The sequence below is a fragment of the Lissotriton helveticus genome, chromosome 1_1, assembly GCF_964261635.1.
Source record: "Lissotriton helveticus chromosome 1_1, aLisHel1.1, whole genome shotgun sequence".
NCBI classification, from domain to species: domain Eukaryota; kingdom Metazoa; phylum Chordata; class Amphibia; order Caudata; family Salamandridae; genus Lissotriton; species Lissotriton helveticus.
The window spans coordinates 138,033,657-138,057,503 of NC_136057.1; the positions used below are offsets into that span (position 1 = coordinate 138,033,657).

The following is a 23,847-nucleotide window of genomic DNA, read 5'->3' on the forward strand; positions in this document are numbered from 1 at the left end:
CATCTGCTGACGTTCCACCGAAAGGCTCAGCAACACAGGTGGTGGTTCTGCAACTCCCTTTAGGCCTGACCTGTCCTCTCTGCAATTTTGAGGCCTTATCTCTCTTTGGAACCGCTGGGACCAAACCCCTGTGCACCACGTCGGCGTGCCGTTGCCAAGGCTTGCTGGCTCTGTACTCCAGACATCTTCGGGCTACAAGAAGCTCTAGCCTACAGCAACTCTTCCTGCCAAGTACAGCTTCTTCACCACGTCCTCTGCACCATGGGCTTTCCTTCTTGGTGAGTTGCTCAAGGTCCTCTTGCAACTCCTGTGCCTTTGGATAAGCTGAATGCTGCTCTCCACAGCTAAAACTTTGAGAGCTTTCTATGACTATCAAAGACCACTAAAATCACCAGAAGGGTTGCCTGGATTACTGCAAGGTGCATCACTTAAATAAGTGTACCTCATATACTAAGCCAGCCTCCTACATCTCTGGGATGCCCTTGTGCCCACCCAGGGCACCCTAGAACATCTTTTACATTGAGGAGGATGGCCTCCACAGCCCAGTTGGCTTGCCTGCCAGCACTCATCTCAGGTGCGGCAAGAGCAGTCATTCCTCTCATCCGGCTGGAGCAGCTTTTCTTTGTGCTGCCACTGGGCGGTAGCAGGTCCGTTTGCCTGCCCACAAGAGCGGAGGCAGGAAAAAATATGTGTGCTCCCATCTGGCGGGAGCCTTTCTGCGCCAGCCAGCTCTGAGCTCAGAATTCTTCAAGGAAAACAACAGTGATCTAGGGGATTGGGAGCTGGAGCCATGCTGTTAATGGCCTCTCGAAGGTTGCCTCTCATTTTTGTTGCACCTGGAGTTCAGCCGTGGGTGCATCTTTCCTCAGGGCCCTGTATATATGAGAGATCAATTTCTTGCCCCCAGACATGGCCAATAGAACCTCCAGTGTCTGGGAGGCCATTGGCGCTTCTGGAAACATAACCAGATTTCTCATGCTGTGGCTGCTATTTTAGAGAACTGTAAAAAATTTACCCTCTCCGAATTGGAACACCTCCTTAGCATCAGTCAGTGTTATAAACCTATTATTGGGATAAAGGTCCTGCAATGTGTCACAGCCTCCGGCACGCCGTTTATGTAAGGACATGGAGCTTTCTATATTTTTGAATGGACGTATTGCCCAGATGTTCATGTCTGACACGTATGAGGACCTCATGAGCATAGTCTTAACCACCTGGTCCCAGGCTTCCGACACCGGTCAGACTGCAAGCGGTTAAGAAATTGGGGCCTTGGCCCCCATCATCAGGATCTCAGGCAGGGAATTCCTACTGCAGGTGCCCCTTAATAATCTACGCTCCCAATTATCTTGTTCGTCCAACCAGTGGACTGAATGCTGCAACTGATTAGCCAAATAGTAACCCTCACTTGTTTTATATTTATCATACATTTTAATAGCGCAAAATATAATTTTGAAAGAAATGATAACCCTGAGTTTCAATCATTTGGTTCAAATCAAAGTATCTCCTGTTTAATCCGAAATTGTCTTGATCAATTAAAGACATTGATTTGTTTAATGTGCTGCGGTGAAACAAAGAGTGTATACTCACTGGATAAATATTTGGAATTATGCTATTCTTGAAAAAGGTGTGACATTTCTAGCAAACTTTTGCACCATGTGTGTTAAGGCATTTTCAGCGGCCTAAAGGTAGCTAAATAGAAAACACTTTGTATGTGTTTTTAGCCCCAGCATGGCAGTGCAGCTGTCGCTAGATCACCATAAAAAAAGACTTAAGAAACAATACGCAGAGAAGGATTCACACCCCTATCTCATGTTGAGCTTATTCTGTACAAGCGTTTAATTTCTCAGAAGATGTGTTCTTCTACAGTTGTTAGAAAGCTTATATTTCCTACATTGGGCAGAGCTGGCTATGGCGACAATGAGCAAGGCTACAGATCTGATTGACTCATGGGGAGAAGTTACAGATGCCATAGGTCTGATCTGTTTTTTACATAAATCTATGACAAACGCATCAGGGATACATACCATTCCAAGGAAATTACCACATTTAAAAGCATTGTCAGCCTTCTTGAATCGGTACATCTGTGATACATCACGCACAGAGGAATTCAAAGATGGCTGCCTAAAATGATGTTTAGTGAAACTTTGTGATTTGGCTTGCAGTAGGCTAGGAATGACAATTTCTTTTTGGCTACCTTGAGTTAACATCACATTGTTTTGTTTTCATATATATTGCCTTGTAGCTTTTTGGTTGTTTCTCATTAATTTCTTATAAGAGTCTTTACTTAGGCCACGTTAAACATTGTATGGTATAGTAAAGACACTGATTACTGCTATGGAAGAATGCAAGAGTGGCCACCCATATCTGGACCTTACCATATGCCCACCAAAGTCTCCCTATATATTGCAGAGTTGCCCCACTCTATCATTCATAATCAGAAAAACATTGGCATACCCACTTCACCCAACACAGACATTAGTAACTTGATCTCTATGTCTATATCTGTCTCCCTCCAGAGATGTGCACACCAAGTGCGAAGGCACTGTCTGTCACAACCAGTGCAAGAATGTTACACCACAAGCCCCTTATCCATATAGACATTTCCTAGCCTAAGGGTGGTGGGGGTTTGAGAAATGGTTCCTATATTTTTTCAAATATCCCAACCTGATAGTTAACTTTATTAATAATAAATAAAATGCAGTTCTGGCAAGCTCAGGCATCCATTCTGAGTGACTATGTAGAGAAGGCTTGCTACAATATTAAAAGGATACAGACTTTTGTAGTTGTTGCTAACCATCGCTGGTTGCATTTATTGATAATACATGGTCCACCATGTCATAAAGGAGGGCTAATGCAAAACCATCAATTGATGGACAGAATTTTGAACAATGTCAAACGTTCACCCCAGTACATTGATATGGGCCTAAATCCATTGTTTATTTTCTCCCCATGCCATACAAGTTTACACCCAGCCATATGCAAATCAGTCTTGACCCTGCGTTCCATGGGAACAGTTCAGTCTGAACTGGAGGAGGGCTAAGCGAATCAATGGCATAACCTACAGCCCAGTTGTGCCCATAGGTGTAGGCCAGAGGCCCAGCACGAGGAAAGTCTGGTGCTTTGCCATAGTATATGTAGGAAATTGCACCCCTGTGTCCCACACTTCCAGTACATTGTCTGCAATTAAGGGCCTGTTCAGTGCAATTGCTGGGGGTCTGATACCAACTGTGTAAAACTTTAACCTAGCTGCATTTCAGTTTGAACTCTCTAGTTAGGCTGGTGTGTGTTTGTATCGACCAGTCCTTGAGAGTGCATTTGTGTTGCAGAGCTGTCTGCCACAAACCTTTTGTCTTCTCCCTTGGGATAAAGTAAAGCTTGTCAATCAGAAGCCCATATAGGCCAGATACCACACATTTGTACCCCTCCCAAGTCTCAAAATAATGACTTATGGGGAAATGCAGAAGTGAAAATGTGACTCTGACCAATCTGCCCCAAATACAATGCATTAGTTGACTGTATGTTCATTGTTGGGACAGGGCTAGAGGGAATTGAGGGTATCACCCAAAAACAGTTGCTCCACATATAAGATATCCAATGCAGTTATAGAGAAAGGGGAACATCCTATTATAATGCCACAGTTCTTGCAGATGGGGGCTGAAGTATTTAACCATGAACTAATTTTCAAGAAGCCGTAAGCGTATTTCCATGGTGGGAAGGAGCATACATATAGAGAGCATCTTTGCCTCTTACGTAGAGTGTTATATATAGGCTTTTGTATAGAGATCCAAATGGGGGATTTCCAGGAATTCAGGAAGTCTGTTGTGAGAGATGGTGAGCTAGATAATACAAGCATACCTATCTCACACCACAACAGACATGCCACCACCGGACCACCCTGCTACAGCTAGAAAAGGCTCACAGCAAAGAAGTGGGCTTGACACACCAGCCTGAGCACACCAGCAGCTTGCTGAAAACGTTTAAGACGCTCAACAGCTAGATCACTGATTGCGCTGACACCCTAGCTCCACGGACACTCAAACCAGCCGCAAGAGTTCAACCACAGGCCAGCTGGTAAACAAAGAATCACAGGCTGAATAAACGCCACTGCAAGCAACTGGAGCACACATAGAGAACCAGTTAAGACTTCATGGATAAAGACAATTTCAAGTCTGGTTCCTCCAGACTGCTTCTAAGCCAGCACAAAAATCAGCAAGAAAATCTTCACCAACATCAATTGTTTCACCATGCTTCTAGCACACTCCAGCAATATCACCCGCTCACAAGACCTCTGTAACAAACTCATGGAATTCTTCTGTAGCAAAATCACCTCCATATACAGCAACATGTACCCTCAACCAGGATCCTATCACTGTTGCAACTCGACTTCCCATTGTGGCAGAAGAGTGAACCCTCTTCTGTTGCCCGCTCTCACCACCATCTAAACCCCCAATACCATAAAGACCATTCATTCGAGGCATCATCTGATCTTTGCATCCACTATGCCTTCACCAAAAGACTTATCCGATCAGTGTAACACTAAAACCCATCCTCAATGCCTCCTGCAACTCAGCCACATTCCTGGACACCTGGAAAAATGCCACAGTTACACATCGGTCCAAGAAACCATCCATTGACCCAGCCACATTCTCCACTATGGACCCATCTCCCTCCTACCATACCCGACCAAGGTCTAAGAGAAACTATCAACTGATACCTCACCAACCTCCTCACCAACCACCAGCTCCTTCACGACACACAGTTTGGAATCATACCCAACCACAGTACAGAAACAGCACTCACCGCTACCACAAACGACATCTACATGATCCTTGATAGAAGAGATATGGTAGCCTTCATTTTCTTGGATTTCTTTGTAGCATTTGATATGGTCTTTCACCCCATTCACATTTGCATCTGCACAAGATAGACATACAAGAACCCTCTCTCCTCTGGATCTGCTCCTTCTTAACAGATAGAACACAAGCTGCCAACTTTGTGGAAGCCCACAAACTCATCTGCGTAGTGTTTTGAGATTCATCACTCAGCCCAACCCTTTTCAATACATACATGATCTCCCTGGCCAAACTCTGACCCACACCCAGCACCAATGCCAGGGTCCTCGGAATCCTCAACAGTAAAGTGAACAAGTCAACATAGTCACAACATCCTACTGTCACTTTGTGAAGATGCTGAGAAAGATCTTCAAATGACTACCATGCAACACCAGAAAAAACTACTGTCGCACCATAGTCACATCAAGTTGGACAATGGGAACACAAAGCAACTCACCAGAAGACTAGAAACTATTCAGGACTCGGTTGCCAGACTCATCCTCAATCTCCCATTCAGAACTTAACTCACACCACACCTCAGAGAGTTCCACTGGCTCCAGATACACAAACTCTCATTTCAAATTCCTCATGCACACATTCAAGGTGTAACACACGTTAGTCCCTTCTACCTGAACAGTCGCATCTACTTCCACCAACCACCCAGACCACTCTGCTCCGCAGGACTACTACTCACACATGTCCCACACATAAACAGAACCAAATCAGGAGGGCAGACATTCTCTTACATAGCTCCTAATGGCTGAAACGGTAAACAGACATAATATCAACTACAAAATATCGAATGGACATAATATCGACTACAAAATATAGGCTGGACAAAATATCGAATGGACAGAATATAGATATCAAAAATATAGTTTTGAAGGTAAGTAATGTAATATCGAATGTTAAAAATATAGAAAGTTAAAATATCGAAGTATATAATATAGGTTATTAAAATGATCAAATTTTTAATATCGAATTTTTTATAGTGTTTGTTATGTTATTATATGTATGAAAAGTGTGTATTTATGTTATAATTAAAATAAATTAATGAATTTTGTTTTTTTATTTTTTGCTTAATTTAATTCTGTAGCGGGTTGTGGGTTTATAGGGGAATAGGGTGGGAAGTAATTTATTTATAATTAATTAAATATGTAAATGTATATATTGGTATTCATTTTTAATTAATTGTTAATTAATTTATATTTGGTAATTAATTAAATTTCAATTGGCAATTAATTTTAATTCATTGATTAATTGCTAATTATGTTAATTTTACAAATTTATTTTCTGTAGCGGGTTGTGGGTTTATAGGGGAATTGGGTGGGAAGTGATTTATTTATAATTAATTAAATATGTAAAAATATTTATTGGTATTTTTTTAGAATTAATTGTTAATTAATTTTTTAGGGGTAATTAATTAAATTTTAATTGGCAATTAATTTTATTTAGTTGATTAATTGCTAATTATGTTAGTTTTACTAATTTATTTTCTGTAGCAGGTTGTGAGTTTATAGGGGAATAGGGAGTGAAGTAATTTATTCATAATTAATTAAATAATTCAATTTAATTAATTGTATTTAATTTGAATTAATTGTTAATTAATTTTTAATTGTTAATTAATTGTTAATTTGTAATTAATTTGAATGGGTAACTAATAGTAAAAATTAATTGTAATTTGTAATTTTAATTGATTAATTATTATATTATATTAAATTGGTAATTACTTTTAATTAATTTTTTATAGATATGAATTTATATTTTTTTAAATAATATAAGAAGTATTTACTTTCCCTACTGTTGCACTCATTGGAGTGGGAATAGTAATTTTTACCCCTACGCTATCCAACGCTTTCCCTACTGTTGCACCCACTGGAGTGGGAATAGTAATTTTTACCTCTACGCTATCCAACGCTTTCCCTACTGTTGCACTCTTTGGAGTGGGAATAGTAATTTTTACCCCTACGCTATCCAACGCTTTCCCTACTGTTGCACCCACTGGAGTGGGAATAGTAATTTTTACCCCTACGCTATCCAACGCTTTCCCTACTGTTGCACCCACTGGAGTGGGAATAGTAATTTTTACCTCTACGCTATCCAACGCTTTCCCTACTGTTGCACTCTTTGGAGTGGGAATAGTAATTTTTACCCCTACGCTATCCAACGCTTTCCCTACTGTTGCACCCACTGGAGTGGGAATAGTAATTTTTACCCCTACGCTATCCAACGCTTACTGTTGCACTCACTGCAGTGGGAATAGTAATTTTTACACCTACGCTATCCAACGCTTTCCCTACTGTTGCACTCTTTGGAGTGGGAATAGTAATTTTTACCTCTACACTATCCAACGCTTTCCCTACTGTTGCACTCTTTGGAGTGGGAATAGTAATTTTAACCCCTACGCTATCCAACGCTTTCCCTACTGTTGCACTCTTTGGAGTGGGAATAGTAATTTTTACCTCTAGGCTATCCAACGCTTTCCCTACTGTTGCACCCACTGGAGTGGGAATAGTAATTTTTACCCCTACGCTATCCAACGCTTTCTCTACTGTTGCACTCACTGCAGTGGGAATAATAATTGTTACCCCTACGCTATCCAACGCTTTCCCTACTGTTGCACTCTTTGGAGTGGGAATAGTAATTTTTACCTCTACGCTATCCAACACTTTCCCTACTGTTGCACTCTTTGGAGTGGGAATAGTAATTTTTACCCCTACGCTATCCAACGCTTTCCCTACTGTTGCACTCTTTAGAGTGGGAATAGTAATTTTTACCTCTACGCTATCCAACGCTTTCCCTACTGTTGCACCCACTGGAGTGGGAATAGTAATTGTTACCTCTACGCTTTCCAACGCTTTCCCTACTGTTGCACTCACTGGAGTGGGAATAGTAATTTTTACCTCTACGCTATCCAACGCTTTCCCTACTGTTGCACTCTTTGGAGTGGGAATAGTAATTTTTACCCCTACGCTATCCAACGCTTTCCCTACTGTTGCAATCTTTGGAGTGGGAATAGTAATTTTTACCTCTACGCTATCCAACGCTTTCTCTACTGTTGCACTCTTTGGAGTGGGAATAGTAATTCTCATCCAGGGGATACTCATCAATAGTCATAATCTATGAATAATCCCCGCCCATGTGCGGGATCCCGGAGCATATAGAAAATACATATAAATATATATGTATATATATGTGAAAACATATTCGCAGCCTAAAACATTTCCCAACTGGCGAAAATTGCCGCAAAATTACATAAATTAGCATATATACAGTAGTACTCTTCCAAACCCTAAGGAAGAAAGAGAGCAGAAAACATTTGTATACAACAATGCTTTATTGCCATAGGAAAAACCTGTAATTGCAGGCATTTGCCAGTAGGCTGCAGTAGAGTATAAAGCAAACAAAGAAAACTGACACCTTGCCTTTAAGGCATTAGAGTAGGGGTACCGTGCCTTTAAGACCTGAAGGCAACCCCCTGCTCCCATGGTGCACCACAGGTGACAGTCGAGTCAGTTCTTTTTCCGGCTCCTTCTGTGAGGATCCTAGAGCTTGAGCTCTTCAGTTTTCAACTGAAATTGTGTTTTTGAGAGGATTTTCTCTTATATTTCGAAATTTTTTGAATAAATAAGGCTTCTGATTTATTTTCCTGTGGTAACCCACAAGAATTTCCTGTCAGAATGCCTGCTCTGTTCCGGAAATGTCCTTCTTGTGACAAAAACATGGCTCTGACTGACCCACATTCTGTGTGTATTGTGTGCCTTCCATCTACACACATTCCTGATCAGTGCCATCACTGTAAAAAATTTAAAAGTCGGACTCTTCGCGACAGGGAGAAGATTCGACTTCATGCCATGCAGGAGATGGACAAAAGTCACCAGGTGGGTGCTTCCACAGCCCCTAGATCTTCTCCTACAAGCAAGCACGGCCAAAAACGGCGTCATTCCACTTCTCCTGTCCCCAGAAAGAGGAATGAAGGTCGAAGAACTCCGTCGAGGTCGCCGTCAAAAAGGCCCAGATCATCTTCACGACGTCGGAGATCTCCGCCGCAGTCAAGTAAGTCGGCGTGGAGGCGCCATACTTCGGGCTTGAAGTCCATGGCTGCTACTACATCTAAGTCTCCGTCGACGTCGAGACACTCTCCGCCGCCCCGGAGGGGATCGGCGTCGAGAGCTAGGACGGCATCTAGGTCGCCGCTGACTAGCGGGCCGTCGTCGAGAGGGACTGTCAGATCCCATCCTTCGACGTCAAGGAGGTCGACGCCGAGGCGACGCCAGGAAAGGTCGACGCGACGTCAAGGAAGGTCATCGTCGACACGACGTCGAGAGTCGTCGTCGATACGACATCAGGGAGCATCGCCATCTGATCGACGTCGAGGGAGATCGACGTCAAAGTCTCCGGATCGACGTTGAGGTTCTCAGTCGAGTCCTTCTCGACGTGATCGATCACCGTCGAGAGCATCAAGACACCGCTCGACGCCTCTAGTCACCCAGACGTCTTCGACGTCGAGGCTTTCGCCGTCGAGGGATAAAGTGACGGTAGTGTTGGAGTCCCCTTGTCTCTGAGACTTCAGGAGGCAAATCATCATCTCCTGGCTTGAACATCGTGCAGGTCTCTCCAGAATCTTCGCCCAGATCTGCGGGCAGGTCACGCAGCTTGGTTTCTCAACATCCTCAAGGGGCTGTATCTGGAGGTCAGAGTAGTCCGGGCTCGGATTACTCCCGTACATATTCTCCGTCTAAGGCAAGAACTCCAGCCAGACCATCTAGATCTCCTCGGAGTCTCAGGATTTCACCCAGGCCAAGATCTCGAGCCAGATCACGTTCTCCAGTGTGGTCAAGAACACCTGTCAGACCAAGATCTCCAATCCGGCCAAGACCGAGGTGTCCATCAAGACATCGCTCTAGGTCCAGGGACAGTCACAGCAGGAATCGTGACAGGTCCCATAAGAGGCGGCGTACAAGATCTTCCACAAGGTCGTCCTCGTCTAGGTCGTCTTACCGAGATTACTCTCCGACCTTCTCCTCTACGCCTCCTTCCCGAGTCTCTCCAATTGATGACCTCGCGACTTTCTCCGATGTTCTGGGCAGGGGAGCAAAAAAGCTGAATATTACGCTGCACACTCCAGTGGTTCCCACTTCTGTGATTTTTGATACCCTCCGTCATCGCACAGCGCCCAGGCCTCTACTGCCCCTGGTCCCCGGCCTCCTAGAACCGGCTATGGCTACTTTCCTCACACCAGCAGTGGTGGGATCTGTTCCATCTCGGATAGCCAAGAAGTACAAGGCCCCTGCAGAGGATCCCTTGTTCCTCAGATCGGATCCTCCTGCGGATTCCATCATTGTGGCGGCTGCCATGAAGTCCCATGCAGGCTCTACTTCTTCCTCAGTACCACCTGAAAAAGATAGTAAACTTATGGACTCGTTTGGTAGAAAGGTATGCTACACCTCTTCTTCCTCTATGAAGGTGGCTAGCGCCTCTGCCTTGCTTGGAAGGTACGACAGGTCTCTTTGGGACTCCCTGACTCGCTTTACAGACAAGCTCCCCAAGGAAGATCGCCAAGATTTTCTGGAGACTATACAGGAGGGAGGCCTTGTAGCCAATCAAGTTATTAGCGCCGCAGTGGATGCCTCTGACCTTGCGGCCCATGGCTATTTAAGTGGTATTTGTTCCCGTCGTTCGGCCTGGCTCTGCCTGACAGGGCTCAAGCCAGACGCCCAGAGGAAGATTTTGAATTTGCCCTTCAATGGGAAATCTCTGTTTGGTCCACACACGGACGACGAAATGTCCAAAATGAAAGCAGAAATGGACACTGTCAAAGCTGTGGGATTAGAAAAGCGCAAGGAGTTCAAGAAACGCTTTCGCCAAGGAGACAGGAGGTCTTTCCAACAGAGGGTTCAAACCCCTCAGTGGCAATCCCAGTCTCAGCAGAAGACGCAGTTCCAGCAGCGTCGTCCTGGCAGAGGAAGAGGTGGCAATAACAAGCAGCAGCCCTCCTCAAAGCAACCTCCTAAGCCCTGAGCCATTGCTTCCTCCACGTCTGTTCGCCACTCCGGTGGGAGGGAGTGTTTCTCATCATCTGGCAGAGTGGGAATCCATTACAAAAGACAAATGGGTGCTGAATATTGTGCAGCATGGTTACTTGCTGAGGTTCAAATCTCCTCCTCCGCAAGTCCTCCTCTAATCGCGACATCTTCCACGTTACAAGAGTCAATTGCTACAAGACGAAGTGTCCGTCCTTCTAGAGAAGATGGCCATAGAGGAGGTTCCCTCAATTCACAAAAATCAAGGAGTGTACTCCCGATATTTCTTGGTTCAAAAACGAGGATCTGTCAAAGAATACAGGCCCATTCTAGATCTTCAAAGGCTCAACAAATTCATACGAAAAGAAAAGTTCCGTATGCTCGCCCTGCACCAGATCTTCCCACATCTTCATCAGGGAGACTGGATGTGTGCCATCGACTTGCAGGATGCCTACTTCCACATACCAGTGTCAGTCAAGCATCGGAAGTTTCTAAGGTTTCAGATCGGACGTCGTCAGTACCAATATCGAGTGCTGCCGTTTGGCCTGAAATCTGCACCTCGGACATTCTCCAAGTGCATGGCGGTGGTGGCTGCTTTTCTCCGCAAAAGAAAGATCTTCGTCTATCCATATCTAGACGATTGGCTGCTGAAGAGCTCCACCCCGTCGCTGCTTCAGAACCATCTGTCGTTCTGCCTCAAATTGATGGACTCGTTGGGTCTTCACGTCAATCTGAAAAAATCAGTTCTCAGCCCTTCCAAGCGGATCCACTACCTGGGTGCGTCTCTGGACTCACTACAGGCAAGCGTGTGTCCTTCGGAGGAGAGGTTGTCATCTATACTCCTGAAGGGTCGCCTTCTTCTGGACAATCAGGCCCCCACAGCCAGACAAGTGTCCTCTCTTCTGGGATCGATGGCTTCATGCATTTACATCGTGCCCAATGCTCGCCTTCACATGAGACCTCTACAACAAGCCCTCGAAGATCAGTGGTCTCAGAGATCGGATCAGTGGGAAGACCGGGTCTTGCTTCCTCAAGAAGGCAGGGACTCGATCAGATGGTGGTTGAAACGATCCAATCTCCTCCGAGGAGTGCCATTCCATCGTCCTCCTCCATCTCAGTCAATTGTCACGGATGCCTCCCTTCAAGGCTGGGGTGCTCACATGGACCGACTCCAAGTTCAAGGCCTCTGGTCCGAGGTAGAGCAAGGCTACCATATCAACTTCCTGGAGCTTCGAGCGGTTCATCTTGCTCTCAAGTCTCTTTATCCGTCTCTGCGCACCAACCACCTCCAGGTTCAGACGGACAACACGACAACTATGTTCTATCTGAACAAACAGGGAGGCACGAGGTCAAGAGTCTTGTCTCTGGAAGCACAAGCCATCTGGCATTGGCTCCTAGCAAGATACCTGTCCATCGTGGCAGTTCATCTACCAGGAATTCAAAACGTCCAAGCAGACTGCCTCAGCAGAATCTTCGTAGAAGCGCACGATTGGGTGCTCAACGAGGAAGTGGCTCAAGAGGTTTTTCGGTGTTGGGGCGTACCGGACGTAGACCTGTTCGCAGACGCGGCCAATACAAAATGCCCCGTCTTCGCGTCCAGGTTCCCCCAACAGGGATCACTGGGGAACGGTCTTTTGATCAGCTGGTCGCAGACATTACTCTACGCCTTTCCTCCCCTGCCTCTGATCCCGGCGGTGATCCAGAAGTTCTACAGGACCAACACCAGAATGATCTTGATAGCACCAGAGTGGCCACGCCAGTGGTGGTACCCCGATCTTCTTCAGATGTCGGCGGTTCCTCACCGGCGCCTACCATGCCGTCCAGACTTGTTGACCAAAGACCAGGGGAAGGTGTTTCACCCCAACCTTCCTTCCCTTCGCTTGACGGCATGGCTCCTGAGGTCATCCAGTATGGACATTTAGACCTCCCAGCAGACTGCATGACTATTCTTAAAGAATCAAAGCGACCCTCCACTAGGAAGTCCTACGCTTTCAAGTGGAAGAGGTTCTTCTTATGGTGTCATGAGCACTCTCTTGACCCGGTACATGGCCAAGAGCAGGTGATTCTTCCATATCTATTGCATTTAGCGAGATCAGGCCTGAAATACCCCTCCATCAGGGTTCATTTAGCTGCAATCACAGCATATAGGAAGTCTCCTAATCAGACATCTTTCTTCCTTATGCCTGTAGTTAAAGATTTCCTAGAAGGTCTGAAAAAAGTCTTCCCACCGGTGGGGTCCCCCTCCCCTCCCTGGGAGCTTAATATTGTCCTGACTAAGCTGATGAGTGCTCCTTTCGAGCCTATACATAAGTCTTCTTTGCAGCACTTGACCTGGAAAGCTACATTTTTAGTGGCGATTACCTCTGCCCGTAGGGTAAGTGAAATCCAGGCCTTGTGTTGCAAGGAACCTTACACAGTTTTTCATGCCAACAGGGTGGTCTTAAGAACGCACCCAAGTTTCCTGCCTAAGGTAGTTTCAGACTTTCATATCAACCAGTCTATTACCTTACCTACCTTTTTTCCTAATCCTTCCACTCCCCCGGAGAGGTCATTACACTCTCTAGATCTCCGGAGGGTCCTGTAGTTCTACTTGTCAAAAACCCTGGCTCTGAGAAAGTCTGACCGGCTTTTTGTTAATTATGGCAGTACTAATACTGGCCTGTCAGCTTCTAAAAGGTCCATTTCTCGCTGGATTGTCTCCTGTATAGCTTTAGCTTATCAACTAGCTAACAAGAACTTACAGGGTAAACCACATGCACATTCTACTAGAGGGAAAGCTTCCCACTACAGCACTCCTTCGTAATGTTCCTATTTCTGAAATGTGTAAAGCGGCAATTTGGCGGTCTGTCCATACCTTTACCCGCCATTATTTCCTGGACTCAGATACTCAGGCCGATGCCAGAGTAGGGCAGGCCTCTTTAAGGAACTTATTTGCATAAGATGTATTTGCAATATATGTCTTAGTCATTCTGTGAAGTTTTTATACTTCTTGCTCGTCCGCGAGACTTTGGGTATGAGCTTGCTAATCTATTCATAGATTATGACTATTGATGAGTATCCCCTGGATGAGAAGGATTAGTTACTTACCTGTAATCCTAGTTCTCATCCAGGGGTATACTCATCAAAGTCATAAGCCCCCGCCCACCTCCCCGGACGAGCAGAGTTACAAAGTTATGGGATGTTTTATTGTGGATCTCCTCAGGTGTTATGCACCTCCAAAAAGAACTGACCCAACTGTCACCTTTGGTGCACCATGGGAGCAGGGGGTTGCCTTCAGGTCTTAAAGGCACGGTACCCCTACTCTAATGCCTTAAAGGCAAGGTGTCAGTTTTCTTTGTTTGCTTTATACTCTACTGCAGCCTACTGGCAAATGCCTGCAATTACAGGTTTTTCCTATGGCAATAAAGCATTGTTGTATACAAATGTTTTCTGCTCTCTTTCTTCCTTAGGGTTTGGAAGAGTACTACTGTATATATGCTAATTTATGTAATTTTGCGGCAATTTTTGCCAGTTGGGAAATGTTTTAGGCTGTGAATATGTTTTCACATATATATACATATATATTTATATGTATTTTCTATATGCTCCGGGATCCCGCACATGGGCGGGGATTATTCATAGATTATGACTTTGATGAGTATACCCCTGGATGAGAACTAGGATTACAGGTAAGTAACTAATCCTTTTTACCCCTACGCTATCCAACGCTTTCCCTACTGTTGCACTCTCTGGAGTGGGAATAGTAATTTTTATATTTCCGCTATCCTACGGTAATAATATTGGATATTATTTAATTATATTATGTTACTATATATATATGGTTTAACAAATATGATTGTATATTTTTTCTTTTATACATTTATTTAATTATTATAAGGTAATTTAAGTATTTTTAAGTATATTTTAGTAATTAATTTTTAATATTAATTTAATTTAACATTGTTTTTTAATAAAGTCGATATTTTTATAAACTATATTTTTGTAAACAATATTTTTCACTCGATATTTTTGTACTTACCTGTTGTAGATACAAAGTCGATATTCTGTCTGTCGATATTTAGTCGCCGATATTTTTGATAGTCGATATTATGTCCCTCGATATTATGTCAGTGATCCGGCTGAAACAACCCCTCTTCCACATCAGAGCTTCCCCCTCTCTTCTTAAATCCTGCAACAAGCTGAAGCTCTGCAGGGCTAGGCACACACACTTGCTCAGCCGCAGGATACCCACGCGGGTGACGGTGTTCTTTACAAATACACATAACATGGCAAACAAAGCATCCAGTTTCAGTGTGCCTATACATCTTATGAATTGTTTTATCGTGGTTGTCAAACCTCCCCCCAGCCCCATAAGTTATTTAATTTCAAAATGCATCCGTTATGATAGAATTTTAGTTGTCAATCAGTCATATTTATATTCCAAGTTTTCTAAGCTTTGCTGGAGCACAGCAGAGACATGTCTGTGTGTCCCGCGTCCTTCCATTTTGAATGAAGCGCTGTCGACATGCATTCCACTTTGCCTATTTCTTCTCTCTGCTTCTCTATCCCTTCAGGGATGGGTCTTCTACCTCTGGGGAACCAGACTCTTCAGATTTTCTCAAAATTTTCAGTTGCTGTCAAAGACTTTACTCCATTATGACCTTGCTTCCTGATTCGCACTCAATGTCCGGTGTTCGTCTCCTTCTCTAGTGTTGGGGTGCCTCTCCTGATTCACGCGAATGTTGCCAGTAGGAAATAGTGAACCTCCGTCATTCTGAATCCAAGAAGCACACCAGATGTGAGAAGAGGATCAGAGGTGTGTTTATTTGAAGGCACCTCATCCACAGCTACCATTTTAAAAGGAATTCTGAGGGAGGGTTTTTCAAGACTTCACAAAGTAACATATTCAGTCATACCAGTTCCCGAATTCTGCTAAGTCTGCCTCTCTTGCTAGCTTGGTCTCTTCTTAGAAGATTTCTGTTTTTATTTTTTGCAGCTACAATAGATATGAGCATGCCTAGGAGCAGGCTTGCTTTGTCCGTGCAGTAACCAAGGCACAGCAGCCGCCTAGCTTACCGGAGAACCACCCAAAGATCATATTCTTTGCTAAGGACTGCAGCAATTTATCACCTTTTGGTTCACTGCTTTATTTGCAGTTTGTCTAGCTGTGTGTAGTTTAGACTTTAAATGGACCACTCGCAGAAATTGGCCCATCGGGAGATCAAATTGCGACCTTGGCGTTATTAGCACCACACTCTAACCAACTGAGCTAATACAAATCCCACCACCAATACCACCACCATCAATACCACCAATACCACCTCTATCACCAGTACCACCACCACCAATACCACCACCACCAATGCCACCACCACCAATGCCACCACCACCACTGATACCAGCACCACCAATACCACCACCACCAATACCACCACCTCAGCGCCTCTCACTCACTAGTAATAGCAGGGGCACTATACGAGGCCGGAGCTGTAGCCGAGACCAGCCCTCCCTCCCTCCATGCCTGCCATAAAGCACAGCTCGCCCTGCACCAGGAGATGAAGCTAGGGACCTATGACAGCTGGAGTGTTTTTGATTAGGCAAAAGATATCAATGATATTACCCAATGCCACACTGCACACTCAAATCACGGAGAGGGCAGGAAATAGCCCCCCCCCAGCTCTTCCTCGTGAGTGTAATCCCAGAGCAAAAGGTTTTGGTGCGCTTTGTTAGTGTTTATAGCGCAAATCATGTGTAACTCTCACTTCACACTTTGTGTCTGTGTAATTTACATTTGAAGAAGTCGCAGACCGGTCTTTTCCTCTGATATTTACAATCTAACAAGCGTTTCAGAAGGCCCTTTATTGCAATTCAATAGGTCTCACATTTGCTAGAGTTTAAGCTATTAGCATTGTAAATGAAAATGCATTGTGAATGCGAGACCTATTCCTTTGCAAATGCTTATTTAGGGTTGGAATTAAGTTTCTCTAACATGCATTGTCTGTAAATGTGAACGGCAGTATGTGCCTAATATTGTGTATAATTGTTATTCTGCTTCTTTTCAGACTTTCATATTACAATTAATAAAAAGTTTTAAGCTAAAAAATAATGACACAGTCAAGTCAAATATGTTTTTATCGAAATAAAGCCTATCTTTAAAAGCAATACATACAACAGGATAAAAGAGTTAAAAAGCCAAACATATACGAGCAAACGTGACTGTATGTGAATAGAAGGACATCAATAAATTACCTAAGACAGTCTAACATAATGACCAAAATTAAACAATTTCATTAAGCCTTTTAGACCTGATCACCCATGCCCAACTTAAAAACTTTGCCATGCCACATACAAACAAGGGGCGGGTATCAGACTTCAAAATTCGCAAAGCCACAACATAGTTTCTGGTACCCAGCACCTTGCACAGGGGTTTCAGCCACCTAGATCGGGGGACTTTATAGGCGGGGCATTCAAATAAAAGGTGGGTCACAGACTCAGTTCTAGGTGCACAGAAAGAGCAAAAAGGAGTAGTTTGGGCCGGGATTTTCCAGCACGCGGTCAGTTCCTCCACTGGAAGTACTCCTATTCTAAATTTAAATACAAAGCCCTATCTCTGGGTTTCGAAATTATGTCGAGATAGGGTTCTTGGAGGGCCACTTCCTTCACCAGAATAAATTCGCTGGAGGATCTACATAGGTTGGGATCAGTGAATCTCCTATCCGCTACCCAATTCCAGTAGACTCTCTTCAGGACAGACTTAGGGGGGGCAGTTCTAGTCTGCCAAGCCTCCCCAGTCCCAGCTCCCCAAGCAGGAATTTGACGTCCCTCAGCCACCTTATTTTTGACCAGCCGGGCAGCGATAGAACTTCCTTCAGCCCTTCCGCATAACTGGAAAGTTCAGGGACTCTTCATAGGCGGGCCCAGAGTAGAAGGGGGCGCAATTTTGCCTGATCTTTAATTGGGTACTCTGTGGGAGGACCATCAGATCCTTCAGAAATGTATTCTCTGAGCAGGCTAACTGATCAACATTCAAGGAACCCCAAAGCTCAGCCCCGTAGAGAGCCGCACTAACACCTCTCGCCATATAAATATCCAAAACAGGGGCAATGGGCTTAAAGGAGGATGACCGCTGTTCATTGAGAAGAGCCCCCACCACCCTTTTGTGACTCAATAACATCTTTTGGATATAGGAGTCCCACCGCATAGTGTCACTAAGACGGATGCCTAAGTATTCAAACTCCTTGACCCTTTCCAAGGGCACCGAGTTTAATACAGGTGCCCGACCAAGCTTTTTGGGGGTGTTCAGGACCAAATATTTGGTCTTTTCTCTATTAATTTTTAACCCCCTATTCACGCAAAAAGATTGGAAGCTGTTGAGGAGGTTCTGTAAACCCATCGGAGATTTTGAAATCAGGAGGGTGTCATCAGCAAATAATAAAGTGGGTATTCTCCTGCCCGCCAGGGATGGTGCATCAGCAGGGTGTTTCAAAAGGTGCTCCACCACTCCATTCACATACAATGAGAACAGAGTGGGGGCAAGGACACATCCCTGGCGGACGCCCCTGTTCACTGGGATTCTATCAGTCTTTTGGCCCTGCTTACCCCACCTCACCTGCGCAAAATTCTCTGAATGGTGTTTCATCAGTAGGGATAGAAGATAAGCGGCCATTCCCAAATCGGACAATACCTTCCACAGGCAACCACGGGGCACTAGGTCAAAAGCAGTCCGTAAGTCAATAAAGGCAAGATACAGACTGCCTTTGCCTAGTACAACCACTTTCCAATAGAGGAGCAGAAGTCTAAAGGTCTGCTCAATGGTCCCGGTGCCTGGTCTAAATCCTGCCTGAAAATCAGAAAGTATTTTATTGTCCTCTACCCACTGGAGCACTCTCCCAAGGACCACCTTTCCTGCCACCTTCTGCGAGGAGTCAATTAAGCTTATGGGGCGGTAATTTGCTGGGTCGTCCCTAGCCCCCTTTTTAAAGAGTGGGACGACCTCAGCACCCATCCAGGAATCAGGGAGAGTGGCACCAAGGTAAGATGCGTTAAGGAGTGAAGAAATAAGTTTCCCCCATTCAGTCAAGTTGAGGCGTAACAAATCCCCCAGTAACCCATCAGGGCCTGCTGCTTTGTTGGGGACAAGGGCTTTAATCACGTTCTCCACTTCCTTAGCTGAAAAGGATAGATCCTCACTCAAACCAGGGGAGCCCAAAGATGGAAAATCAAACAGCCCCATCCTATCATCCTGGGTGGAAGTATAGAGGAGGGAGAAGTGATTATACCATAACACCTCTGGTATGTTACATGTTATCAAGGTCTCGACTGGCCTATTCCTGGTCCTGACTAGGTCCCAGAAGCCCCTAGGATCCCTCCTGGCACTAGCCTCTTTCAAATTACACCAAAACTGATTGTCCCAATAATGACACAGATAATTGTTAAGGGTTAAGCGTAAAAAACTTTGTGTACGGGGCTCTCAACACAAATGAGTCAGTCTAATATTCACCATGGAACTCCTGAACCAAAAATCAAGATTATTGTAATAAAATGGTAAAAATAAAAGCTGGAAATGAAGCACTTCACTGTTAATCTCAAAATGAAAATTCTACCCCAGAAGACACATGGAACCATATTAGAAGCTAGATGTCATTGGCGTATGCGTGTTTGCATACATGCCTTTGTAATACATCGCACATTATAAAGTCACCATAAAGGTGGTAAATAAACTGGGACAGGACGACTCCAAAACTATTTCTCCAGGTCTCATAAAGGTATCCAACATTTAGGGCCTGATTATGACTTTGGCAGGCAGCACAGGTCCGCCCGTGGCCGCACAGCCATAGCCGTGGTCGGGCCACCTTCCAGATTAGGAGTTAATTCCTGCCTGGCGGGCTTTTTTTTAGCATTCCCACAACATAGCCTCAGAAATTGGACACTGCAAAGCGAACGCCAAAAACAGTGCCTGCACGGCATGAACTACAAAGTCCATGCCATGCAGGAACTGGTCTGCATGCACACAGAGAGGCACATTTTGTGCCCCCCTGTAGGCATCCACAGGGGATGATGCACCAGAAGGCCCTGTAGGACCCCCTTTGTTTCCTGTCCACCAGGGTTTTCATGGAGTAGGAATTGCCATGAAAACCCAAACGGAGAGGCAACTCCTGATATGCTTGGCGGTCATGCCAAGCATATTGATTCCGCTACACCGCTGCAACACCAACAGGGAACACCTCTCCCAGGATGATGAAATTTAGGTATTGTTTCTGCTCATTTTCCCCACTTCCTAAACACAATAAAAAAAACTGTTAACATGTTTCAGCTTCAGATTAATTTGCTGAAGCCTTCCGCGGGACACAAAAATTGATTTGTGTACAATATATTCATGCAAAAATATTCTTACATAAATTAATTTTAACATACCAACATAGAATCTCAAGACCTAGATAAATGGGAAAACCATACAAACGTTCGGAGAGAATTGCCTATCTGAAATTCTCCTGAATTCCCAGTAAGTCAATTCATATCTTTTCAGTGTCACATTTGTGCATTGCCTGAATGTCTAACTCTAGTGCGACCTATTTAACTCTCTTTGTTTTACCTGGGTTGTAGGTGATCGATACAATATTGGCGCGGACAAGCAGCGGAGGATTTTGCGGCAACGATGCAATGATGCAAATGACACTGCCTTCGCTGCCCTTCGGAGGAATTGGTATGGCAGCTGATTGTTATGTTGCTTGATCTTGATGGTGTAAGCTAACAGTTTCAGAGCTCTAGGTGCTGAAATGCAAGTGTGTGCACACGTCCTGCTCCTTTCTAGATTGGTTCTGATTACGATCACGTGAAATTCAAATTGCAGCAGTGGAGTTTACATCATTTTAGTAGTTAACATTTCTACCTTTATGCAACGTTTTATAATTATGCAGCCATTTGTGGCAAAATTATAACTTGGATGTAACACGTACAACCAGAACGGGAGCAGTTGTTGGTGATAACACTTGCATTTTTTCGTACTATATTTTAGCATGAAATGCATCCTCACATTACATTTCAGTACGAGGATGCATTTTGTACTAAGTGAGAAAAATATATTGCTAAATGATGTATGTGGATTTTATGTATTTATTTACGCTTAATTTTGTGTAATTTTCCCGACATTTTGCATAAGTACACAAAAGCAGATTACGCAGATTTTGCCCACCCTAAATTGTAGCAGGAGCACATAGTCTCTATTAAAGGAGGGCCTGAGACAGCATGATTCACTGACCCCAATCAAGTCCATCCTGGATTCATATATTGACAATAATGTCAGAGAAGTAAGAGCTGCAGCATACTTCCAATAATCCAGATCTGTTCAAAGGCACCTGTTAGTTTGCCAGATTGAACATCACTAGCCCAGGCTTAGCAAAATCTCAAACGCACATTTAACGAAACCTCACAACACATTGATAGCAAAGAGAATAGAGAGATGAACCGCATTTAAAAAAAATCAGTGTAGCTGGGCACCTTGAAGGGTTACATCCCCTTGTAGCAGCAGAGGTGAGTGGTTGTTGTGCACTGCGCAGGGCATTTCAATGTTGTTAGAATGAGTTGTGTGGATGGTTTATGAGATCAGCCCAGACTCTTAGAGTTCAGCAGTGGGCAGCTAAGATGTGTCCTACATTTCTTCATGCACGCAAAGTACAAAATGGCTGCTGCTTGGAGCATGGACCTCATCAAGGCTGCCCTCTTGGGTGCTTGCTTTGGGGGACGGGGTAAGAATCCAGTACGCATGTCTGTGATGTCACTGCCTCTGCACTGATTCATTGAGCTCCTCACTTTAAAAATTGCTTAGCTGAACTGCAAATTCCAGACTGCATCAACATGCTTTTTTCTCTGTCGCACTGCAGGGAAAAGCGGCATGGGAATGTACCATGGAAAGTTCTCCTACGACACCTTCTCGCACCACCGTGCTGTGCTGATTCGAAGCACTGGCATGGAAATGCTGAACTCCCTCAGATACCCACCGTACACTGAGCGTAACCTGGGTCTCCTGAAATCTGCCATCGAAGTCAAGCGCAAAGGACTCTGCAACATCCTCTGAGCCTGTAGTCAAGACCAAGTAGAACTCAGCCGGGGCAAGCTTGAAAAACAGGAAGGGGCACATTTTCACTTCCTCTGCTTCTTCCAGAAGCCACTGTATGGAATGTAGACCAAAGCCTCTCTCTTTTATAATACAAGCAGACTGGCCAAGGGAGAAGTCAAGAGATTGTCTGAGACCCCCTGACTTTAAAGGGTCAGAGGGCTGAGGTGGAGTCAGTGTGGCTACTTGTCAATGATGGACGTATCCCCAGTCAAGCCAGCTTTTCATCGGCATGGGCCCCTTCCATATGACACCTGTTAGCTTCTTGACCTCTGCTAAATTCTCATTGCCCCTGCAGCCACCCATCCTAAGTGTTAAATGTGCTGACACACTTACTATGTGCCTCATAACTCTCCTCTTGTTGTATTTAGTTCCTTTTCTAGCAGTATATATTTCTGTACTGTAGCCCTGTAATCAGTATCTTAACTTCTCTCTTGAGTCTCTTTTCCTAAATCCTACAGCTTAACAGATCTCATACATTCACATTGCTGCTAATTAACATTCTCACAATTGCTCACTTTTAAATTGTCTCCGTTATCCTCACGGAGGCTCAGCACACCATCATTATTCCCGCCCCTTCATCAATCCTGATCGGATGATGTTGTCCAGTGGTTGGATTGCTGACTACAGAACATGACTTCAATTCCTGACTGCTCTGCTTTGCCAAATTTGTGTAATCCTTGCCCAGCCAGTTTCTCTCTCAGTCTCATTTCGCTGCTGTTACAAAATCACTAATGGTGTCTGTCCACTGCTCCTGCCTGTTACAGATGTGTTACAGATGTGATTTTGGTGGCAGGGTGGTTGTGATTGTGTTTTCAGTGGGAGTATGGGCCTACTACTCTACATGTGCACATCCGTTACAATATGAATGCTTTATATTTTACTACATATTTACATTGCTCTTAATTATGTATGTCAGACAAAGTAAACATATTTTCTCTCATTCATTTATTCAGATGCATAATCTTTTGAAAGCTCTGGACAGCCAACATGCCTTTCACCTCCTCCGGTGCCTAGGCCTGATTTTCCAAGACTGGTTGAAAAATGAGGCTAGCAGTGTGGACTAGCAGTCCACCTTGGTATATTATTCTAAAATCTATTGCAATGCTGGTTTTGTAGGGTCCTAAATTAAGGTATCCGGGTTAGTCAAGGGTAGGGACCTCTTTGGATTGTCCGGGATCTGGTCTTTCTGGTGCTCTTGAAAAAAATAGCTTTTGGTCGATTGACAGGTCTAGCAGAAAAAATGTCTCTGTGGTCTGCTCGGCTGAGGTCTCAGTTGTAGTCTATGAGTTTTCTAACCTGTAAGACGCATAAGTGACATCTGAAACCTTAGATGTGCCTCCTGCAAACCTTTGACCTTTTGGAATCACTCAGACTTAACTTGAAGGCCTCAGCTGTCAAGGTATTTCCAACCTTTTAAAAAATATTTTGTAACTAACAGAATGCTCATCAATCTTCAAAACTTACTCTGGGATAGCAGATGGGTTTTAAATTTGTAAATGTTTTTCCTCATATCGTCAAACGTTTGCTATCTGATTAGTACATGGAGTGATGAATCTTTTCCTACTGTGTATGTGTTTACTTGGCACTAACTTGCTGCGCAACAGCTGATGGAATCAATACTAGAAATAACTACGCTCATAAAATAAAAGTTTTTATTCATCAAAGTGCTTTGTCATTTTCCTGCTTATTTATTTGCGAAGCACCATGAGGACCTCAAATAAGAGGGCCCTGTCCACAATCATCTGCTGTTGCACAAACAATTCTGAGGCTAGATATCAACTCTGCATCTGAGAAAGGACCTGGCTTAATTTGACTAGTCAACATAGTATGTAAAGTTTACCTCCGGAGCATGTAGACTTTGCTGCTCATTGTAACCTAGTTTATGTCTGTGTCTTCC

At 44.2% G+C, this 23,847-nt stretch overlaps 1 protein-coding gene across 7 annotated transcripts in view; it reads left to right on the plus strand.

Annotated features, from left to right (window-relative positions):
• LOC144771188 (aldehyde dehydrogenase family 3 member B1-like) overlaps positions 1 to 23,614 on the plus strand; it is a 1,013,654-nt gene extending 990,040 nt beyond the window's left edge. For all 7 annotated transcript variants that reach the window (XM_078655887.1, XM_078655933.1, XM_078655870.1 and 4 more), the window contains 2 exons: positions 20,438 to 20,537; positions 21,715 to 23,614. In XM_078655887.1, coding sequence (XP_078512013.1) covers positions 20,438 to 20,537; positions 21,715 to 21,908 — 294 coding nt within the window. In that variant the 3' untranslated portion in view covers positions 21,909 to 23,614. The remainder of the gene's footprint in view (positions 1 to 20,437; positions 20,538 to 21,714) is intronic.
• Positions 23,615 to 23,847: the final 233 nt, after the last annotated feature.